Source organism: Juglans microcarpa x Juglans regia, chromosome 5S, assembly GCF_004785595.1.
Source record: "Juglans microcarpa x Juglans regia isolate MS1-56 chromosome 5S, Jm3101_v1.0, whole genome shotgun sequence".
NCBI classification, from domain to species: domain Eukaryota; kingdom Viridiplantae; phylum Streptophyta; class Magnoliopsida; order Fagales; family Juglandaceae; genus Juglans; species Juglans microcarpa x Juglans regia.
In genome coordinates, this window is record NC_054603.1 from 6,540,431 (window position 1) to 6,563,558 (window position 23,128).

Consider the following 23,128-nt stretch of genomic DNA (forward strand, 5'->3'; position numbering starts at 1 on the left):
TTTGGGCTTTTCCTACGAATATTTTCCCCAAGAAAGACCATGGTGGAAATACTAGGGGTGTAAAAATTAACGATTTCCTTAGTTCCAAAACTAGTCAATACCGGTCCGGTTTTGGTTTTATGCTTTTTAGGACCGGACTGGAAGCATAGAACCGGAACTGGAACCGGACCGGTTCACTATATTATAAATTTTAAATTAGTTTTTATAATATTATATATAATATTTTTTATATTATATATATTTTTTATATGTAATAATATAAATTATAATTATATATAAGATAATGTTATTGTAATTTATAACATATAATTTTAATTTTAAACATGAAAATTTATTTGATCATATGCTTTAAACATAAAATATATATATTAATAATATTTTATGGCCTAATAAATTTTCAACATATTCATTTTGATAAATACATAATACATTAGAAATACTAATATATATTAGTATATTAATTATATTTTGCTTTAATTAATTAGTATATATTAGTATATTAATTACATTTTATGCCTTAATACTAATACTGCTAAAACCGAAAAATTAGACTGAACTGGATGAAACCGGTAAAACCGGAGGTATCAGTTTAGGAGAGTAACCGGTGCGTAATTGGTTTTAAAAAATGCAAAACCAGTGCATCCCAATTTGATCCTAAATTTTGTCCAAGACCGGACCGGTTACACTTCTAGGAAATACAGGTCTAATCACACAAAGGAAGTTTGTGGATTTTGAATTACTCTATTGCAACAAGATCTTGTGGATTAGTTATCTTTGGTGGGGATAAAACATCTATTGCGAGGAGGTGAAGTTGTCGCTAAAAGTGAACCCCTCATATTACACAAGATAGCCTAAAATGTTCTCTAATTTGGGGCGAGATTTTTGGTGGCAACAGAATCTCATCGTGGTGGGCTACGATTTCCGCAGTAAGAAACTTCTTAATTTTGATTGCTTGTTCTCGATTTTTCACATGCATTCTTAATTTCGCCCATTCCTAAAATCATTGACTGGTTGATTCAACTTGGTTTAGGGTTTCGTATCCCTAATTTCTCACCGAGCAGATAGTTGGTGTCCAGGAGCTTGAATCATTCCCACAACCAACGTTTGCCACGTTCAGTAGAGACATTGATCTAGCTTCCAACGATGATTTCTGTAAGTGTGTGACATCCCCATTCTCTTCTCTCCCCTGTTTGGGCATATCAATAAAAGGTTAATATATAGGGTCTTTGTTTGTAAATATGTGCACATTCGTTTCAATAACCATTAGGCACTGAAACTAATTCATTTCCTCATCTTCATCACGTATAGCGACTTATTACCATTTCTGAGTTGTGTGCCTCACCCATCAAACTCACAACCCATTTCAGAAGGGTTATACATTCTATGTAAGGAATCTATTCTGTTGACATGCGAATAGTGAGGTAATGAATTGTAGTGCTTACATGATGATTGCGTCTTATATAGCTTGATTGGAGGATATATTGGAGCTCCTCTCAATGCAATTAGTTAGTATATGCGTCCTCATTTAAATAATAGACCTAGTAGAGTAGAAAAATGGTCGTGTAATATTGTTACATTTGTGTGGGTGGGTGCACATGAAGTGAGTTCATTCTTCTGTATTGTTACATTTGTTACCCAAACATGTATGCTAGGATGGTTTAATTAGATTTACACATTCACATGCCCTTATGCTTGCTTATATTTGTGGGAATAATTTGTCTTACGTTCTAAATCCAAGGCATAATTTGTCTTAATTTGCTTGATCAAATGCTTTACAGGAAAGTTGAATTATATGGAACTCAGCAAAAGAATATTCTAACTACCTATCTAATAGAGAAATACATGAATGCCCTTTTATGTACAACTCAGCAAAAGTAAAGAAATAACAGAATGCAAAATATTCCTATAAACGGCATGGCAGGTTCCATTAGACAGCACTTTTTGCCTCTCCATCGTGATGATCCTCCAATACCCCCCCGAAAGATGGAGCGTAAAGGTTTACGACACCCATATTGGATAAATGATGATGAAGAACACGAGAAGGTAGAGCCTTTGTCAAAATGTCAGCAACTTGAGCAGAACTAGGAACATATCAAGTGCAGATACTACCTTCCAGGATTTTGTCGCGAATTAAGTGACAATCGAGTTCGATATATTTGGTCCGTTCGTGAAAAACCAGATTTGCAGCGATATGGAGTGCTGCTTGATTATCACAGTGAAGGAAGGCTGGCTGGGGATGAGGAACCTGAAGAGTAATCAAAATGAAACGTAACCATGTTAGCTTAGAACAAGTTGCTGCCATCGAATGGTACTCGGCTTCGGCTGAGGAGCGAGAGACGACAGATTGTTTCTTGGACTTCCAAGAAATTAGAGAAGAACCGAGGAAAATACAATATCCAGTGAAGGATCTTCTAGTGTCGGGGCAAGAAGCCCAGTCCAAATCACAATATGCATCAAGCTGAAGAGATGAAGAACTAGGCAGTAGAAGACCTTGCCCCGGAGCACTTTTAAGATATCGAAGAATTTTATGGGCAGCCAAGAGATGTAGATCAGTAGGAGTAGCCATAAATTGACTTAGTGTCTGGACACTAAAACAAATGTCAGGTCGAGATACTGTGAGATACAGCAGTCGACCTATCAAACGTTTGAAGATGCTCGGGTCTGACAGGGGTGTGCCTGAGGACTTTGTGATTTTAAGATTATGTTCAATTGGAATCTTGGTGGGGTTGCTGCCTAAAGTACCCAAATCTGCCAAGATGTCCAATGTATACTTCAGTTGGCATAAGTGGATTCCTTTGGAGGATCTTGCAATTTCAATGCCAAGAAAGTATCTTAGTGTGCCAAGATCTTTAATCTAAAATTTGCTATGCAAAAAATGTTTGAGATCAGTCACTGTGTTGAGATCATTACTTGCCACAAGTATGTCATCAACATACATGAGAAGAGCAACAAAGATGCCATTAATGTCTCGGGTGAAGAGGCTGTAATCAGCTTTCGATTGGGAAAAACCAGAATCTATTAAAACATATGAGAATTTAGAATACCATTGCCTCGACTCTTGTTTGAGGCCATACAAACTTTTGATAAGTTTGCAAACTTGGTGAGGTGATCCCTTGGTGTAACCGGGGGGCTTATTCATATAGATATCCTCATGTAAATCCCCATTTAGAAAGGCATTATTTACATTAAATTGATTTAAATGCCATCCTTTAATCGATGCCACTGCCAAGAGACATCGCACAGTGACTAACTTAGCAACGAGAGAGAAAGTTTCTTGATAATCCATCCCCTCAAGTTGAGTATAACCTTTAGCCACTAGACGAACCTTCAACCTTTCAACACTACCATCTGAATGGTATTTTATCTTGTAAACGTATTTGCAATCGATGGGAATTTTTCCAGGTGGCAAATCTGTGAGTTCCCAAGTGTGGTTTGCTTCTAAAGCAACCAGCTCATGGTCCACTGCTTTGCACCAACCCGGATCTTTGATGGCTTGTTTATAGGTCTTGGGTTCAATATGAGTGGAAATACTGATGGAAAAGGCTTTGTATGAATGTGAAAAAGAATGATAAGATAATGTTTTATGTAAAGAAAAAGGAGTACCTGAGGACAGTGGCTGCTTGTCCAAGTTTGAAGTGGGAGCAGTAAGAGAAGTCTGATGACAATGGAAATCCTGCAAATAACGAGGTGCACTTCGAGTTCTAGTTGACCTGCGAGGGAAAACAGGAAGAGGAGGAAGTGAAGGTGATTCTATAGGAAGAGAGATAGGGTAGGTGATGAAGAAACATGAGAGGTTGTTGGAAAAATGGGAGGGGAGGGAATGGTAAGGTCTGAAAAATGTGAGTTAGAATGGTTATTTGGGGTTGGATTTGGAAAAGGGGTTGGAGAAGAAGAAGTGGCTGGAATGGAGTGTTGTGTAGTGTCTATTTGCAAGGAATTAAAAATGGAAGAGGAAGGGGAAATGCTGTTTGAAATGTGAGAATGGAAGGGGAACACAGTTTCATGGAATTGAACATCTCGTGAGAGAAAAATCTGTTGAGTGTTCAAATCAAGTAACTTATAGCCTTTGACTCCGAAAGGATATCCTAAAAACACACACTCCCTTCCACGAGGGTCAAATTTCTTTCTTCCATGGGATAAAGTGGAGGCATATGCAAGGCAATCGAAAACTCTAAAATGTTTGTATTAAGGTGGGGTGTGAAACAAGATGTCATAGGGTGTTTGGTTATGAAGGAGAGGGGTGGGTGTCCGATTGATAATGTATATTGCTGTTAAAACACAATCAGACCAAAAAATGAGAGGAATATTTGATTGGAACTTAAGAGCCCGAGCCACATTCATGATGTGTTGGTGTTTGCGCTCTACGATGCCATTTTGTTGAGGTGTTTCTATGCAACTCCTTTGATGAATAATTCCTTTGAGTTGGTAGAAATCTTTCATTTGAAATTCGGATCCATTGTCACTTCGAATGGTTTTTATTTTCCTTTGGAATTGTGTTTCAATCAAATTGCAGAAAGTGATAATGCAAGGTCTGGCATCTGATTTATTTTGAAGCATATAAACCCATGTTGTTCGTGAAAGGTCCTCAACTATGGTAAGGAAAAACCGAAACCCATCATGGGCAATGGTGGAGTGTGGTCCCCAAAGGTCACAATGAACAATATCAAATAAAGATAGAGAAGAATGCTGAGAATTAGGAAATGGTAGACGATGTTGTTTTGCCAAAGAGCAAACAGAACAAGGTGTTTGATTATGAGAATTTAGATTGCTTTTTACAATAGGATCAAAAATTAAAAGCATTCTAGAAGGAGATATATGGTTGAGACGGCAGTGCCATACATCAGACATCAAATGAGTAGCAAAAGCGGAAGTGAACTAATCTTTATTGGTGAATTTGGGCAAGAAATCTACTAGAGCAGAAGGTGCAACCCGTGATCTAAGCAGATGATATAATCCACCTCTTACTTCACCCATCCCAATCGTTGTCCAAGAAGCTAAGTCCTGGAAAAAACAAGAGTTGGATAGGAAAATGAGACAACAGGTGTGACGCCCCGACTCCCACGTACAAAAGACAAGGGAATCGTGACGTCAGGATGGTGACAACACGGTCACGCATCCCAACGAAATGTGCTCAAGTGTGTGTGCAACATGCAAAGGTGCACAATAAAAGTCGCAGCGGATAATATAAATAAGTCAACTAAGTACCAGAAATTTAAATACAAATATTCAACACAATTTATCTTTAAAAAAATATACAGTCATCCCAAATATAATACAAAAGGTAAATACATAAATTGATAAAAACATAACTCACTAAACAGGAGCAATCCCAGATCACTCCTCCAAGGGAGCCAAGCTAAGGCTCGTCATCATCATCTGCATCAAAATCTGCGATACCATAAAATGGTACCACAGGTAAGTATAAACCAAACAACTCTCGGGATAAAAATACATTAATGCAACCAACAATATAGCAAAATACATTTAGCCATAAAATATCATTTTTTTCCAGAAAAATGATTATTTCCAACACACGCCAAAAATCCCATTTTGGCCCAAAATATCCGTAAAACATTTTCCCATAAAATGATTCACACAAACAATCCATTTATCGGACACTGTAGGCGGGAATCGCAGGCGGGACTCTACCACCGTCCCTGCTTACCACCATCCCTACCGCGTGCACCGTAGGCGGGAATCACAGGCGGGACACAACCACCATCCCTGCTTACCACCATCCCTATCGCGTGCACCGTAGGCGGGAATCACAGGCGGGACTCTACCACCATCCCTGCTTACCACCATCCCTACAGTTCCTTTACACACAATGAATACTTAACAGAGCACTGTAGGCGGGAATCACAGGCGGGACACAACCACCATCCCTGCTTACCACCATCCCTACAGTCTCTTTTCCTTTTACTCACATGAAAATCCAATTCCAATAAACACATGAACATGTATGCAATCATGCGAAAACCCAGTTTTCTTTATAAACATGATCATGCATGCAATATGCGATGTACGTGAACAAGTCATAACCAACAACCACAATTCACAATGCAAACAAACACACAACTCCGTCCACAATCCATCCGACCCCCGAAACTCCTCGGACTCAGTCCGGCAAAACAAACCAATTCACAGATAATATGTGTTAGTGCAAAAATATATTTAAATCACGAAAGTTCTTTAAGGAAAATACTTACAGTGCAATATAACAATTTCCGAAGGATCACGAAGTTGCAAGTGGTGATGTCTGAGCAACACCACAGTGTAAAATACACTGTGGCCGTGGGTCATAGATACCCACTTTTCAACGAGGACAAACGAAGACCCAAAAATAGTAGGGTAGGGCCTAGAGAGGTCGGTGAAACCAATGGTGGCGGTGGTTTGCCGTGAGTGGCGGCGAAATGGGCGGTAGAAGACCAAAATGCCCAAATCGGAAATGTAGATGGTGGAGCTTCACCGGTGACGGATCGGAGGTTGGGTTGGGTCCAATGGGTTGCCAAGAGGTCGGGGATGAAGTGGTAGGAAGATGGTGGCCAATGGCGGTGCGACGGCGGCGCAACGGCGGAAAGAGTGCCGCGGCTTCGAAGGGCTACTGGTGGTTAACGGCGGCACGGATGGAGGTGAGGTTGGTGGGGTGAGGTCGCCGGCGGCTGGGGAAGCTAGCGGGTTGGGCGGTGAAGGCCACCGCCGGCTCACGGCGGCGCTGGCGTGAAAGTGGCCCGCGGCTTCGTGGGGTGCGTGTGGGCTACCGGCGGCGAGGTAGGGGCTGAGATTTGGGGGGTGAGGTCGCCGGAGGGAGGGGAGCTGGTCGGCCGGGCGGTGTCGCGCACGACGGCGCGACGGCGGCGGGCTGGGTGAAGGTGACGGACGGAAGAGAGAGGGAGAGAGCTGGTTCGCGCGCACGGGGGAGGGGAAAAATAAAGAAGAAAAAAGAAAAGAAAGAAAAGAAAAGGAAGGAAAGAAAAATGGAGGGAAAAGAAATGAGGTCCAATCCTCATAACTTGGGTCACAAAAATGATCCAACGGAGATGATTTTAAAACCACAAGTTAAATAAAATAATTTAAACGTAATGGTAAAGTCAAATTGAAATAATTAAATCCCACAGTAATTAATTTAAATGTTAAAAGCAATTTAAATGCATAACAATAAATAAATATTTGGAAAGCACATAAAAATAATCTTCACCAAATTAAAATCATAGAAATAAACTTACTAAAAATCCAACCAATTTTAAAATAAGAGGATAAATTTTTGAACAATAAAAAATAATCATTCAGTAAAAATACGGGGTGTTACAACAGGAATTGTTTTGTGCAAGTCTTTTGGCAGAGAGTAAATTGAAATGAAATGAAGGTACACACAAAACATGAGTAAGTGTGAGGTGTTCAGAAAGTCTCACAACACCAACGTGAGTGACGAGAACTGCCTCTCCATTTGGTAGTTGAACTTGATAAGAAACAGTAGCAGTAATGGATGTGAAAAGAGAGGTACAACAGATCATGTGATCTGTTGCACCTGTGTCAATTATCCAAGGTGGTGTGTGTGTGTGTTGATGAGCAAAGAGCCATACCAGAAACACACGAAGGGTTGATAGGATTAGGAGGCGAGGAAGAAGATGGTTGGGTAACAGCAATGGAAGCCATAGGTGTGCTGGTGTTAGTAGAGTGTAAAAGAGCAAGAAGCTGCTGGTACTGGTCCTTGGTGAGTGCCACAGACTCAGTAGAGTTAGGGTCATGATCAACATCTGGAGAAGGAGTTCCATAAGTGGCAGCTGCTGTAATATTTTTCAATTTTCCATGTAACTTGTGACCAGGAGGGTAACCGTGGAGCTTGTAGCACTTCTCAACATTGTGGCCAGTCATGTGACAATGTGAGCACACAGAAGCTTCAACATTTCTAATTTTAAAACAGTTTTCAAGCAAATGACCAGGAATTTTGCAATGTGAGCAATAAGGTCTATTTCCTTTAGGACTGGTGGAATTGGAGAATTTGAGATTATGTTTGGTGGTAAAATAAGTTGGTTTGGCCATCATGGCCATAAGATCAGAGGGTGCGGAAGTAGAAATTACTTGGTGTTGTCCTTCTTGCTGTTGGACCATGGAGAAAACACGGTTGAGGGGTGGTAATGGTTCAAGGAGCATAATCTGATCTCTGGTATTAGAGTAGGATTCAGAGAGTCCCATGAGAAATTGAATGACACAATCACGATCATAACGATCATGAAGGATTTTCAATTTCCCACAGTCACAATCGGGAAGTGGATCATAGATAGCAAGTTCATCCCATAAGGCTTTCAAGCGGCCAAAGTACAAGCTAACAGAATCCTGGTTCTGTGATAAACCAGCCAAATCACGTTTAAGTTGAAATATACGGGGACCATTTTGATGAGTAAATCGATCCTTGAGTTCAACCCACAAGGTTCTGGAATCATCAACCAAAGCTAAGCTAGACTTAACAGAAGCACTTACAGAGTTTTGCAACTAAGACACCACTAAATCGTTGCAACGCTCCCAGGCTTCAAAAAGGGGATCTGAAATATCCACAGGTTTGAGAAGAGCACCATTGATGAACCCGAGCTTGTTCTTCGCACGAAGAGCTGACTAATGGCACGCGACCAACTGACATAGTTATTAGCATCGAGGAGGTCAGAGACCAAAGCAGCAGCAGGATTGTCACCAGTTTTAATTTGAAATGGATTGAATGGGTCTGAAAAATTTAGGTAACACTGAGAAGATTTGTTCGCGTTGGTTGAATTTGGAGTTTCTTCAGTGTTGGTCGTCATTTGGATCGAGGGAGCTCTGGTACCATGTAAGGAAGCAAGGTTGAAGAAGAAGTTTGGAAGAGGAACGAAAAATATATTTCGTGTATATCACTTGCTTGATCAAATGCTTTACAAGAAAGTTGAATTATATACACCTCAGCAAAAGAATATTCTAACTACCTATCTAATAGAGAAATACATGAATGCCCTTTTATGTACAACTCAGCAAAAGTAAAGAAATAACAGAATACAAAATATTCCTATAAACGGCATGGCAGGTTCCATTAGACAGCACTTTGCCTCTCCATCGTGATGATCCTCCAATATAGTGGAGTAGAAAAATGGTCGTGTAATATTGTTACATTTGTGTGGGTGGGTGCACATGAAGTGAGTTCATTCTTCTGTATTGTTACATTTGTTACCCAAACATGTATGCTAGGATGGTTTAATTAGATTTACACATCCACGTGCCCTTATGCTTGCTTATATTTGTGGGAATAATTTGTCTTAAGTTCTAAATCCAAAACATAAGGCACCTAATTTGTATGGGAAATACAATCATTTCCTAATACTTTCACTTCAATTGTTCTCTTCAGCTTACACGTATTCTGTGTTCTTTAAACAACAACACCATACTATCATCATCATACTTTTACATCGTAACTATATTCAATTGAATCAAAGACTTTGTGCTACTCTTTTTTTAAGTGTTGTTACTAATTTCTTCTAAACTGTGTAACAATGGAAATAAATGTGCTCACTTGAGAATAGAACTTTTCAAAACGTTTACCAGCTTCAAATATTGAAGCGTTTTCGATTTCGATCGAATTTGAAAATCAGAAGAGAATTGATAGCAATACTGAACTCATAAAGCAGTTTTATTGGTTACCAATAATGATAATGATATGATATGAAATCACCAATTGTTTTAAAAGTTTAAACTGACGAGAAGATGTACATTTTATTATTTTATTTTATATCATGAAGTAGTTTTATTGCTTACATTTGTAATCCACAAAATAACACCTCAATAGCCAATATACCACTAGCAGGAAATTTCTTAGCATTAATTACTTGTTTTCATTCTTTCAACTTCAATTGTTACTTTTGCATATTGTCACGTTTCCATTGTTTGATCATAAAAGATTATTAGATGTCATTTTGTGACTAAATATTTGTAACGAAAATGAGAGAATGATTCGAATCCGTGCTTCACTAACCCAAATTAAGAAAAATAGCTTTTGCAGATTTTGGAGTCTTTTTAAGTGCAGCTTGGCTTTCGGTGATCATGCTATGCTGATGTCATGCTGAGACAAAGTTTAAACGAAATACACAGTAGAGCCAGGATTTTGACTTTTGGGGGCCAAGATAAATACTATGATAATAATTATTTATTTATTAATGATGCATGATGTATCTTTTGATGTGTACAATATAAATACAAAAATAATATATATATATATATTTATATATATAAGATATAGTTTTTAAAAGTTATAAGACTGTAGAAAACCACGTCAATCGATCATACAAGGAAAGGAAATGATAAAGCCAAAATTGCTAATTTAATTAATAAAAGTGGCTGTATGGATCTATATATACACCATTAATTAATGAGACGTAGCAGGCTGCATCCAAGCATTAAATTGGTGCACCATCATTCAATTTATTCTGGTCCCTCGTCGCCAATATTTTCGTCAAAAACAAATTAGTTGGCATGTTTGGTTTTGAATCCATCTCAATCTATCTTAAATCAATTAATATGATCAATTTTTTTTTTAACTTTTCATAAAAAGTATAACATAGCTCAGCCTATTTTTTACATTCAAACACATAACATCTCAACTTACTTAGTGGTGTAATCGGTTCGGTTTTGAATAAAATTTGGCACCGAATCAGTATACACTAGTTTTACATTTTCAAGAACCGATTCTGCACCGATTACCCTCCTAAACCGATACTTCCAGTTTTATCGGTTCTGGTCCAATTTGGTCCGGTTTTAATATATTATATAATATATATAATAGTATATAAGACTATAGTGATAATATATTATAGTATATTATAATTGTATTATAGACTATAGTGATATATTATAGTATATTATAATATATATTAATATAGTATTAGTATAACTATTAATATAATAGATTATAGTGATATAAGATTTTAAAATTTAAGATTATATTAATTATTAATTTATCATATAATACAAAATTATTTTATATATAATTATATATTATATATAAAAATTATATACAATATAAAATATTATAATATATATATGAACCGGTCCGATTTTAAAAAAAGAAAAATTAGAACCAGACTAATTTTGACTGGTTTTTAAAAAAATAAAACTAAAGCCGGATCGAACCAAACTCGGTATTGTACCGGTTCACTATTTTTTTTACACCCCTAAACCTATTTCATATATTCAAAAATATTTCAATGTGATTCACAAAATATTACTATTTACAGATCGATTCAGATCATACGAGATCACCTTCGCATTCATAAGTCTAGTAATTCTTATTGACTTTATTTTTTTAATCTCAACACAATGTTTTCCTAGGACCTTCAAAAACCTTTTTAAATTGAATATTGACAAAGGCGTACACTATTATATAAGTAGGATAATGTTTTTTTTTCGTCTTTAAACTGCTCTTTCTTTTGTTATCTAGATGAACCATGTATGAACATGAAAAATAGTTACTTATGCATGATAATTTTAAAAACCTCGATCTGTCACACCCATATCCTTAAAAAAAATATTTAGAAGCTCGCTTATTGACTTTTTAAATAAACCTCACAAGACAACTGATGTGGAAGCCTGTCATATCAATTAATATAAAATAATTATGTTTTAACTTTTTTTTTTTAAATAATTGTATTGGATCCCACAATAAATAACATGTTTACACATTGACTTGTGAGTAACAAACTCATTGCATAAGTTGTGGTACTCTGGTCGGAAATCGTAATAAAACTTTGCCCTGATCTTTGATCTTTGAATTTATATTATTTATTTTGTTATTTGCACAAATTCAATTAAATTCATGTGTTTGCAAATACATCGACATGCAAGAACTTGTACAAGAACACAAACGTATGGAATTTATAGATGTACTGTTACTCCCTAACCCACAGCATTTGCATGAAAGTGAAGCATCGCCTGCAAGGCTGGTAAGAAAAAATTAATACATGTGATCAAACGTAAACAATAGTCTTTTCAAGTAGTTGGACAAGCGGTGCTCCAGCTAATGATCTCTTGACTCGGTAGAACAGTAGGAGGGCCTGTTGAAGATTGATCAGATATGGAAATTCCTGTTCCGGTAGCAGTGGTTGAAGATTGATCAGACGTCAAAAGTCTACCTATGGTGAATGGAGGTGCAGATGGCGGAGGAAGGTTTATCGTTTTGCTCCCAAGCATAAGAACAACCATTGACATGGGAGGCCTGACATTAGGATCTTCCTGAACACACAGCAATGAGATATGGATCAATCTCAGAGCCTCGGTTACTGGACAAGTGCCCACTAATGTCTGATCAATCAACTCCTCTCCTTTTCCTTCATTCCATAGCTGCCAGGTCTGTTTTCGTATGTTTTTAAGTTAAATATTCATAGTTGAGCTCAAGATACGAATAAAAATAAGAGACGTACGTACATGTGACAGAAGGCTTTGTGCACGTTCTGGATGATAGAATCCACTGTTGTTCTTTGTCCCACTCACGATTTCAAGCATCATAACTCCAAAGCTGTAAACATCGGACTTTATTGAAAATAGTCCCTCCATTGCATATTCTGGCGCCATGTATCCGCTGTTGAGGAAAATATTATTATACAGTACTACTCAAATGGAATGAAAGTATCTGTCCTTGTCAGTTCTAATTACGTCAAATTACCATTAGGAATTTAGGATTGTAGTCTTTTCCACTCTATCGATTGAACAGCTTAATGTTAGAACAGGATTTGCAAAACAAAGAAGACCGAAAGGATCAATGAACCCATGACTCCATTATTGTAAGCTCAACTTTGAAGTGTTTGAGACAGGATTTGGGAAGCAAAGAATGGCAAAACATGTACGCGAAAGGATTAAACTTTAGTTTAACCATATCTTAAAAAAAATCCTGTATGAAGCCGCATCAGTGATGTATGAAAATGAGATGTCATGGAGGGAATGACTTACTATGTCCCGACGACTCTGTTAGTGTTGGCTTCTATTTGATTGCCACCGAACATCCTAGCTGTGCCAAAATCTGATATCTTTGGGTTCATCTCATCATCTAACAGCACATTGCTTGCTTTCAAATCCCTATGGATGATTTTGAGCCGGGAGTCCTCGTGTAGATATAGAAGGCCCCTTGCAATCCCATTGACTATGTTTATACGCCGATCCCAGTCTAGTTCTCTGCATTTTTTTGGATCTGCATTGTGACAAGAAGGCAAATAGCTCAGAAAGATATTCAAAGATGGTATTAGATTAGCTGAAAGGTATTGGCATAAAGTTCACTGGGAAGTACTTGGAAGTATGGGAGGATCACTCCTGCATACAGAGAGGTAAATCGCAAAGCAGATTTCTTTGCTAAAAAGGGTGCAGCTGTTGCAACAGAAATCTCCCAAAATCCTATTCTTCTCCCCTCTATAGTTAAAGGCCGATTAAGGATGGAGAGAGCAAGAATTGCCTACTTAGTATTATAAATAATTTTGTTGTATAGTTTTCCAACTTTGTACTATGGTTTGCTCTACCTGAGGAGAGAGAGAGAGAGAGAGAGAGAGAGAGAGAGAGCAAACCAAATAGGAAGGCATCAAGACTGGTATTGGCCATGTACTCATAGACTAGAAGCTTTTCATCTCCTTCCAAGCAGCAGCCCAAGAGTCTCACTAGATTTCTGTGTTGGAGTTTCACGATAAACATTACTTCATTCTTGAACTCTTCCAGACCTTGTTTAGATTTCATGGAAAGTCTTTTAACTGCAATTTCCTTTCCACTACTCAGCTGTCCCTGAAAGAATTTCAAACTTTCTCCATCAAAAAATATAATAATCCAAAGGTAATGGTAGTCATGCATTGCAATATGTTAGATCAAATAATCACAACAATCAAATACTTCCCAAAAAGGAACATGTATTATGGAACAACTAATCTCTCTTTTAACCTTGTAAACTGGGCCAAAACCACCTTCTCCAAGCTTATTTGCATCAGAGAAATTGCCCGTAGCAGTCTGTATAGTATCCAAACTGTAGTAATGCATTTCTCCACTGCTGTCGTGATCCCCGGCATGCATATTTCTATCCATTGTGTGTACAGACGGTGAACCTTTCCAGTTTTGAAGAAGGATTGTATCGCTCATCTCTCCCTCTGAGTTACAAGAACAGCTTAAAGAATTAATGACAGGCAGGGGAGTACTGAATTTAAAAGACAGGTAAACTAATGCTACCTTCTTGTCTTTTCCTTCTGGCACAGGATAAATAATACCACAAACCCAAAAGAGCTGCTACGACTGCGATTGAAGATATACTAATGATTACTATCTTTGTTGTATTCTTTCCTCCCTTTCCTGGTTCCATCATCCAATGCAACGGTAAGTTTGCTTTAAATATCTTACAACAATAATACATCAATCAATGAGTAATTCTACTCATCATCATGTAGAGACGATGGATTCAATAATATTCCTGAAGGTCGCTGACAGCATATGGAGAATACCACTTAATTTATCCAATAAATGCAAGTAGTAAAGTAGCATATGGGGAACTGATATATATTAAGACAGAGTAATGTTAGGATTCCCCTAATTTATATCAATCACTTTGCTTCTTCATGTCCACGTAACTTATTAAAATATATATTCAAAACAAAATGTTGCCCAAAAACAAAGAGACTAAAATCTTAGATTCTCTCTATCTTTTTATGTTTGTGTTTTTAATTTTTTTTCAATAAATCATATGGCACCACACATCAAGGAGGTAAAGTGAGTGGTATAAATTAGGGACATAATATCATTACTCTAAGATATAAATATAAATAATAATTCTTCTACCACAAGTGAGGGCTATTAATAAAATTGAGGTACGGTCCTCTTCTTAAAAATATATATATATAAATAATAAAATCTACATCGTCCTATCAGTTTAAACTTTTAAGACAAGTGATACTTTTACATAATATTAAAGGTTCTGAATTTGAATTCTGACTCTACACTTCATCCGATTGATTATATATTCTACGTGTTAGTCCACTTATTGAGGAAAAGTTTGACCCACACACAAGGAGAGTGTTAAAGACATAAAAATATGCCTCTTTCTATCCGTTTAAGTTTTTTGGAAAAGTGATTTCACAATATATCCATGTTCATAATCAAGAGGTATTAAGGTAATACTTTCTTCTAAACTGAACTACAAATTAGCCTAGAGGTACATTTTAAGAAATCCAAAATATGCAGGGGATATGTAATCTAGACTCAGATTTTCCAAAAAAAAAAAAAGAAAGAAATCAAAGAAACAAGTAAATCTTACAAAAATAAAATTTATGAACTGATGTGATTAGATATATTAGACGTAATATTGCACAAAATTGCGCAAGTTTGTGAGTTAGTTTTGATGACATCTCCGACCAAACACTTATTAAATTGAGACATATATGTCCTACCTTTACCAGGCACGGGTTGGGACGGCACTGTCACTGATGGTTGCTGAACAAAGAAAGAGTATTTCTCGAATCTTATATTGCAACTCGGGGCTAAAATTCGCCACCCTTTCTTCACTTTGCAACAATTATCGGCTTCCTTCATCAACACATCAAAACAATCTTTGCATGAACTGACACTGATATCTCTGGTACACTGCACTAACCCATATCCAATCTCAGACCCATTACCCCCTGGCCGACTATCAGCCTTGAACAACAGATCAGTTACTGAAGCTTCCTCCATCAGTCCATACATCAGCGATAATGTTCCAAAATTCGTTTCCTCGGTTGAAGTTTGATTCTCGACATTCCACATCAACAACCCCGGCAACGTCTCTTCCTTTCCAAAGAAATTAATGTTGGAGTACCTTAACATGCATTCATCGAACCAGATGATCGCACTTCTGTTGGATGAACATCGGCTTGCGATGTTTTGACTCGCATACCTGACACAGATTTGACAGGTATCATTAGAAACATCACCTCGGCAGAGGAAGAGGCCGTAGATGCCGTTAAAAGTGTCGTTGTAGAAGCTAATGTTTTGGGAAGCTTTGTCCGATAAAGAACCCAAAAGGGTTGTGAGGTTTGATCTGTAAGAATCGTTGGATGTTTCATTATAGGGATATAGACAAACGTGAGAGTTGTAGATTGGCTGCTGGGAATTGGTGGGGATGATGATAGCGCAGGCTGTGAATAATAACAGCAAAACAGAGACTCTGGAATTATGGAAGAAAACCATTATTCGTCTAATTGTTGTTGGAGATAACCCAGGACAACTTGTTCGTTCAACTTCCATTAGCCAGCTCCCAGTTGTAGAATTAATTGTGTAGGCTAGGGTACTTAGGTGGGTAAGGTTTTTTTCTTTCGTCCCATTCAAGTGTCAAGCATGGAAAATTCGAAAGAATCACGAGTTCAAAATGTGGTGGGGGGCCGGCTTAGATCAGCAAGCCAATTCTCAGCATGGAAAAGGTCACAACCATTCTAGTCAATCTAAAAAGTAACGCCCCGCTTGAAAGTTGTTCTGTTTAATATTAAATTGAATTTAAATTTGTAATTATCAAATTATTAAATTCATCTCAATTTAAAATTTTTTTACATACATGAATCATAATTTTTTTTAATTTCATATAAATATATCTAAATTTATCTTAATATTTAAATATATCTAAACTCATCTTAAATAAGCTTCTTAAAATTCACTTTACTATTTTAATTTATTATTATTCATAAAGAATTCAACTCATCTCAACTCAACGTAACGTGACTATGTTATAATATTATACATTAAATGGGTTTTTGGTTGTCTAATTTTCAACTCATGACTTATATGAAAGAATAGAAAACTCTCTAGAAGACTAGAACAGCAATAGCCCACCAGATAACAATAATCCAAACCATAAAGAAAAATTCAATCCCTCCACTCCCACATAAAATCAAATGACAATAATGTCATCATAGGTGATTAGCCCCCACAAAAGACACAAAGATACTTGTACTCAACCTAATTGAACAACCTCTTCTTCCACTTGTCACCTTCCGGGCTCCTGTTATCCATCAATTACCCCTACACTTTCCCGAGAAAGAAAAAAGAACTTAATTATGTTTGGCAATTAAGGTGTTCTCAAAATTTGTCAAACACATTTTTTCATTTTTTTTTTTCTTAACTTCATTCTCAAATATTATCTAAATACAATTTTTTTTATTTATTTTAAATTTTCCTATAATCGTTAGTTAATCATTATTCAAATATAAAAATCAATACAACTTTTACAAACTATAAAACAAAAGCAAAAAAATTAAAAAATTATATTCAAACAACTTTTCGACTTTATCTGTCCACTCTTGCAAACTCTAATACAAGACTTATTTAAAAAAAAAAATATTTATTCAATTTTTTCTTTCTTTTTTCTAAAATCCAATCTCAAACAAATTTTTAAAAAATTTTCGAATATTTCCAAACTTTTGTTTTACCCAAACATCGGCCTGACCTTATTTGAGGCTTTTAGTATCCATCTTGTTTTCTATGGGCCAAAACATAGCGTTTGGGTTTGGAATTGTGGATCTGTATGTTGGCTTTGAATGTCTTTTTCCCCCCATTCGATATAAAAATAAAAAATCATAAGCTTTATTGAGTTCCCAGTGAGGAATAATCAAGACGTTCCAGATACGTACAAACGGAGACACGAACTGAACTGAACCAAGTTCTACTTACAAAGTTAAGACAGAAACAACCCAAAAAACAGACTTCCCGCCACAGTTAAACTGTATTGGTTTCAGACTTGGAGAGAGGCCAGGTCTGGCTACAATGGATTCAACACGACATGGAGCACAGGATCACCGATCATGGAGCGCCATAGTAATAATTCAGTTCAGAATGCTAGCGATCGAGGATAGAGCTGATTATTCGAAGCCTCATTTGCTGCGGTTTAGACAGAGCTGCGCTTGGATCTCTCATCTGACTCTGTTACACCTATGCTATGCTCCCATTTAGATGACACCTCAGATTCAATGCTACTAGTGTTCATAAAAAATGCAGGCTGTGAGGGTACTGGAAGTGTGATGGAATAGCTATTAAGCATGAGAACGATTGAAGCCATGGTTGGTCTGTCAGCTACATTTTCCTGAACACATAGTAACCCAATGTGGATGCATCTTATCATTTCACTTGTTGAGCCAGAACTCATTGTGGAATCTACAATATCTAAAGCAGTCCCCTCCCTCCAGTTTCTCCACGCCTGCAAAATATGACAAAAATCAGCCAACCTCATAAAAATTAGCCATTTCAAAAGCAATGAATCCTATACGCGCGCTACAATAAAACTATTTATTTGTGACCGGAAAAAATGATTATTTTCTATTAAAATGAATCTAATTTTATTCATTATCGTCGTAAATAATCGGTCACAAATACTTATTTTTCTCGTAGTTGCATGCACGCTTGTAGGATTGAAAAGGGAAATGTACCCAAGTCTAAGCGTACTTACATAGCTTAAAAGATCCCCCACATTTTCACCATTTCGAAAGCAATGGTTCCTTTGTCCACTCACTATCTCCAGTACTAACACACCAAAGCTAAAGACATCGGACTTCAGTGAAAATTGTCCATGCATAGCATATTCTGGTGCCATATATCCGCTGCACATCGACATCAATGCATTAGTTTTGCTTGAATGGCATTAGTTTTAGTTTCAATAAGTCAGTATTAGGAACATGCTAAGTCTTGGTTTGGAAACTGAAGCTAGCCATTTTCTATGATACTTACTAGGTCCCCACAATTCTACTTGTATTTGCTTGAGTTTGATCTAACAAAAACAATCTTGCCATGCCAAAATCTGATATTTTCGGATTCATGTCTCCATCCAGAAGGATATTGCTAGCTTTAAGATCACGATGAATAATACGAAGTCGAGAATCTTCGTGAAGGTAAAGCATCCCTCGAGCAATGCCTCCTATAATTTTGTAACGCCTTTCCCAATCCAAATGTGCACGCTTGATGGGATCTACATGTGATAATTATATATAGTCTGTTAAGTAAAACATCATGAATACAATACGAAATGAAAACAGAAGCTACATAAAGTAGCATACCAAAAAGGAAGTGATCGAGGCTTGTATTTTGCACAAACTCGTAAACTAAAAGCCTTTCATTTCTTTGCAAGCAGAAGCCCTGGAGCCTAACTAAGTTGCGATGTTGAAGCTTGGCCACCAACAGGACTTCGTTCTTAAATTCTGAATCCCCTTGACCGGAATCTGTTGACAGCCTTTTCACAGCTATAGCTTGCCCATTGGGAAGCTTACCCTGATAAAATAAAAGAATAAATTGCATATAATCATCATTAATGGAGTACTTGAGAAATCAAAATGTTTTGACCAATTAATAATGATACCCTTTAATTTCAAGAAGATTATATCCATTAATTACCTTGTAAACAACACCGAAACCACCTTGCCCCAGCTTATTTTCTTCAGAAAAGTTATCCGTAGCAACTTTTATGGCGTCGAAGTCGAACTGCAAGGACTCCACGCTTCCTATTTCATCCACAGGTTCACCTAATTCGAGAAAGCCAACAGATAATTAAATGACTTGAAAATTCAAAATATGCACAAGGAAAACTTCTATTCATCATCTCAGTGACACATTACATTCTTTTTTTTTTTTTTATTAAATATGTGGCGATAAGTAGAAGAATTCATTAAGATTAAAAAAAATAAAATAAAATAAAAATTTAAAAAAAATTTAAAAAATAAAAAAATATAATATATAAAGATGATGAGTAATAAAATACTTTCTCTGGCGATGGTATCACATTAATATCATATAAAATAACTGAACTTGTACTTACTTTCGGGTTTCACCCATGGCCACCTCCTCACTCTCCTATAGATGCAGATGGTGGTGATGAGTAGTATCACAGAAGCAACAATTGTTACAACTATAATGATGACTGTCCTAGACGTACTATTCCCCTTGCTTCCTGCAAACCATAAGCCTTTACTTCACAACTGATTGAGAATGTACAATTGTTATAAGATATTTTTAAATTATTTTATTATTATTTATAAATATTTTATTACTATTTAAAAACTACTTATTACTACTTTATTATAATCTACAAATAATTTGAGATACTCTTAGCATCTAAACAGAACATAAAAGATTGTGTTTTGCAATTAGGATTCCCTCTGGATAATACTGAAAAAGAAAAATTCTAAGTAACTGTAGATCATAACACACTAGTACTAAAGTATTTATATGTTATAATTTAATTTAGAAAAGAAACTTTAAAATTTGAATTTTACATATTAAATCTTATAATTTAAGTGATATAGACGGTATATCTACATACTGATTTGATAATAGAATAACCCTAATGAGAAATAAACTAAACACATCAATAACATAAAAAATTCTTAGAATAAACAAAGGCGGATGCGCGCAAACGATAAAATCATGTCAATCGATCGGATTTTAATGGGGGGTCAAATTCCTCAATTTCCATTCTTGATTAACCATATATTATGATCTTCAGCAAAACACTAATCTAGTACTCACCCGCATCAAACCAATAGTTTCCAATTTAACAATGATCAGTGCATTAATGTACGTTGAGTGTATTTGTCTCAATTTTTAAACCGTTCCTTTCTTTATATTCTGTAATTTGTTTTTCAAGTTCGAGTAATTTATTTAACCAAAGAATTAAACATTAAAAAAAAAAAAGGAAAACAGATAATATTTTTTTCGAAAAGAGAAAGCTTTACTAAACGAAGATATAGATGTGCTGCATGGGAAAATGAGGGAAATGCATCGAACTGAGAGTTTCTTCCACTGTCAAGTTATAATATTCATGATGGCATATATATGAATATATATACATATGAGAAATGAATTCTGTATTACCTGTTGTAGGAGTGTTATAGGCTGGTGGTGCTGACGCATCAGTTGTAGAGTTAAAGAAGGGATTCGTCTCAAACCTGATATTACAGCTGGGTCTAACGACTCTCCCACCTATCTTCCCGTTACAACATTGTGGGATGGCTTCCTTAGCCCCGCGTAAGCAACCTTCGCAGTCGTCCACAGACAAATCAGGCGTGCACTGCACAAGTGCATATAACGTTTTAAACTCGGGTGCGCTCGCGCTATTTGCAGCAAACTTGCGGAGAGAACCACCATCTTTAGCTTGACTAGTCAGGTTTTCAATCAAGGTCCTCAGAACAGCATTGAACTGCTCTACATAATTGGCCGACACGTTTTGGGTGTTCAACAGAGAGAATGGAGGAGAAGTTTCCATGACGCCATAAATTGAGCGATTTGAGTAGCGAAACATACAGTAGTCATACCACACAATTGCCTCCTTTTGATTGGGACAGCGCTGTGGGAGAAGTGACTTAGCGGTGTTGAGACAATCACGACAGACGTCTGAGTTAACATCGCCTCTACAAAGCCCGATTGCATGTACTTGGTCGGAGTTTTGGCCATAGGAGGAATTGTAGAAGCCAGAATTACTACCGGTATCGGAGGATACATCGGAGGAGAGGAGTTGATTGAGATTTGTCTCGTAGGTACTGTTAGCCGTGTAGTTACCCTTTTCATATAAACAAAAATGGTTCAAGGGTTCTGCAGACTGAGCGACGGCTAGAGCTGTGAGCATGAAAATGGCGGAGAGGAAGAAAAGCCATCTCGAAGAAACCATAATGAATGCTGTGGGCGCCTTGTGTTTCGTGGAATGGCAAGGTTTCAGTTTTTGCCTACAAGAAATAATATACACGCATTTAGGTTACGTTTAGGTAACGAGAATATTTTAAAAATGTTAAGAATATTTATGAATAATAATAAAAAAATAATAATAGAATAATGAATAATAAGTAAAAAATAATAAATAATAAAAAAATAGATAAAAAATAATAATAACAATATTTGAGATACTCTTATAAAGGCGTCAACTGATGGACGAACTGGCTGTTAGGTTCGTGCAGGTGCCATTTTTGAATTGAATCTGTCAAACTCTGAAAAAATAAGTTTAGTACGTAATTCTAAATTATTTGTTAGTCAAGAAAGTCGGGTCAGACTCAGTACTGTAATGACTTTCTTTGATATTGAAATATTATCTGGACGGGGTAATAAGCAGGATTAATGTCCGAACATAGCTTAAGCCTTAAGATAATCCACAGCAAAAGAATTGAAGGGAAACCAAAAAAAAAAAAAAAAAAATGGATAGAGTTCAATGAAAAATTATTCTCACCTTATGAAAAGCACTCTCATATCTTATAAAAAATATCTCGACACTTTATAAAAAAGTTATAGATATAAAATATGAGAGTGAATAATAACTGATGCATAATAAATCTCGAATTTAATATTACTATTTTTGTTTGTGGTAAGCGTAATTACTTTTATCTTTTTATAGAAAAGTAGTTTTCATGTATAATGTTCGTTCATGTGCAGGATTGTTTATTATAGTTACAAAAAGATTATATAAAATTAAATTTATTAATTGATGTGATTTTATATGATAAGTTAGATTTATTTTATAATAAAAATAATTTTATAATATGATATATCATATCAATTTATTATTTATTTTTATATAATCTCGTTGTCTAAAATATTTCTAGTAATAAAATTAGCTTTAATATAGATGTCAAAAAAATAATTCATTAGTAGATTACATATATAATTAATTAATGTAGGAAAGTAGACTAAGTTGTATCGATCCTATGTTGATTTGATATATGTGATCTCATGGGCAGGGTATGTGGGACGCGATTTTTATGATACGTGGGGCAGGATGGAGACAGCATGTTCGATTAATATATAGTATGTGGGGGCGTTAATAGCGGTTAAGCTAACCAGACATCATACCATTTCCTTATTCGGCGCATTGAAAGCTGAAAGCCTGAAAGTTCGAAACTCTCATTCCACACGAAAAAGATTTTATATCTTATCTTATCTTATATATAATAAATGTCAATAAGCAGGTGTCGTCTATTATTTCATTTCTTTCAATTTTGTCTCTGCATTTCAGTTCATTTTGTCATGTCTGCCATTCTGCATTTTTTTTTTTTGTCCTTCCATTTCTATTTATTTTGCCCATCTATCCTTTGGTTCTGCAGTGATCTATTTTTATTTTTATTTTTTCCCTTTTACAGTTGTGTCCTTAAATTTGTGA

The 23,128-nt window shown here is 36.2% G+C and overlaps 2 protein-coding genes across 2 annotated transcripts; both read right to left on the reverse strand.

Annotated features, from left to right (window-relative positions):
• Nucleotides 1–11,807: 11,807 nt before the first annotated feature.
• Nucleotides 11,808–16,315, reverse strand: LOC121268186 (cysteine-rich receptor-like protein kinase 10). The gene is made up of 7 exons (XM_041172325.1): nt 15,423–16,315; nt 14,212–14,331; nt 13,930–14,132; nt 13,566–13,776; nt 12,961–13,198; nt 12,439–12,592; nt 11,808–12,363 (listed from the first exon to the last, which is right to left on the reverse strand). Exons 1-7 carry the CDS (start codon nt 16,255–16,257, stop codon nt 12,004–12,006), a joined length of 2,121 nt encoding a protein of 706 aa, XP_041028259.1. The 5' UTR covers nt 16,258–16,315; the 3' UTR covers nt 11,808–12,003.
• A 1,291-nt stretch (nt 16,316–17,606) lies between these two features.
• LOC121268188 (cysteine-rich receptor-like protein kinase 29) lies at nt 17,607–21,728 on the reverse strand. The gene is made up of 7 exons (XM_041172327.1): nt 20,860–21,728; nt 19,805–19,936; nt 19,384–19,511; nt 19,050–19,260; nt 18,724–18,961; nt 18,446–18,596; nt 17,607–18,196 (listed from the first exon to the last, which is right to left on the reverse strand). Exons 1-7 carry the CDS (start codon nt 21,650–21,652, stop codon nt 17,888–17,890), a joined length of 1,962 nt encoding a protein of 653 aa, XP_041028261.1. The 5' UTR covers nt 21,653–21,728; the 3' UTR covers nt 17,607–17,887.
• Nucleotides 21,729–23,128: the final 1,400 nt, after the last annotated feature.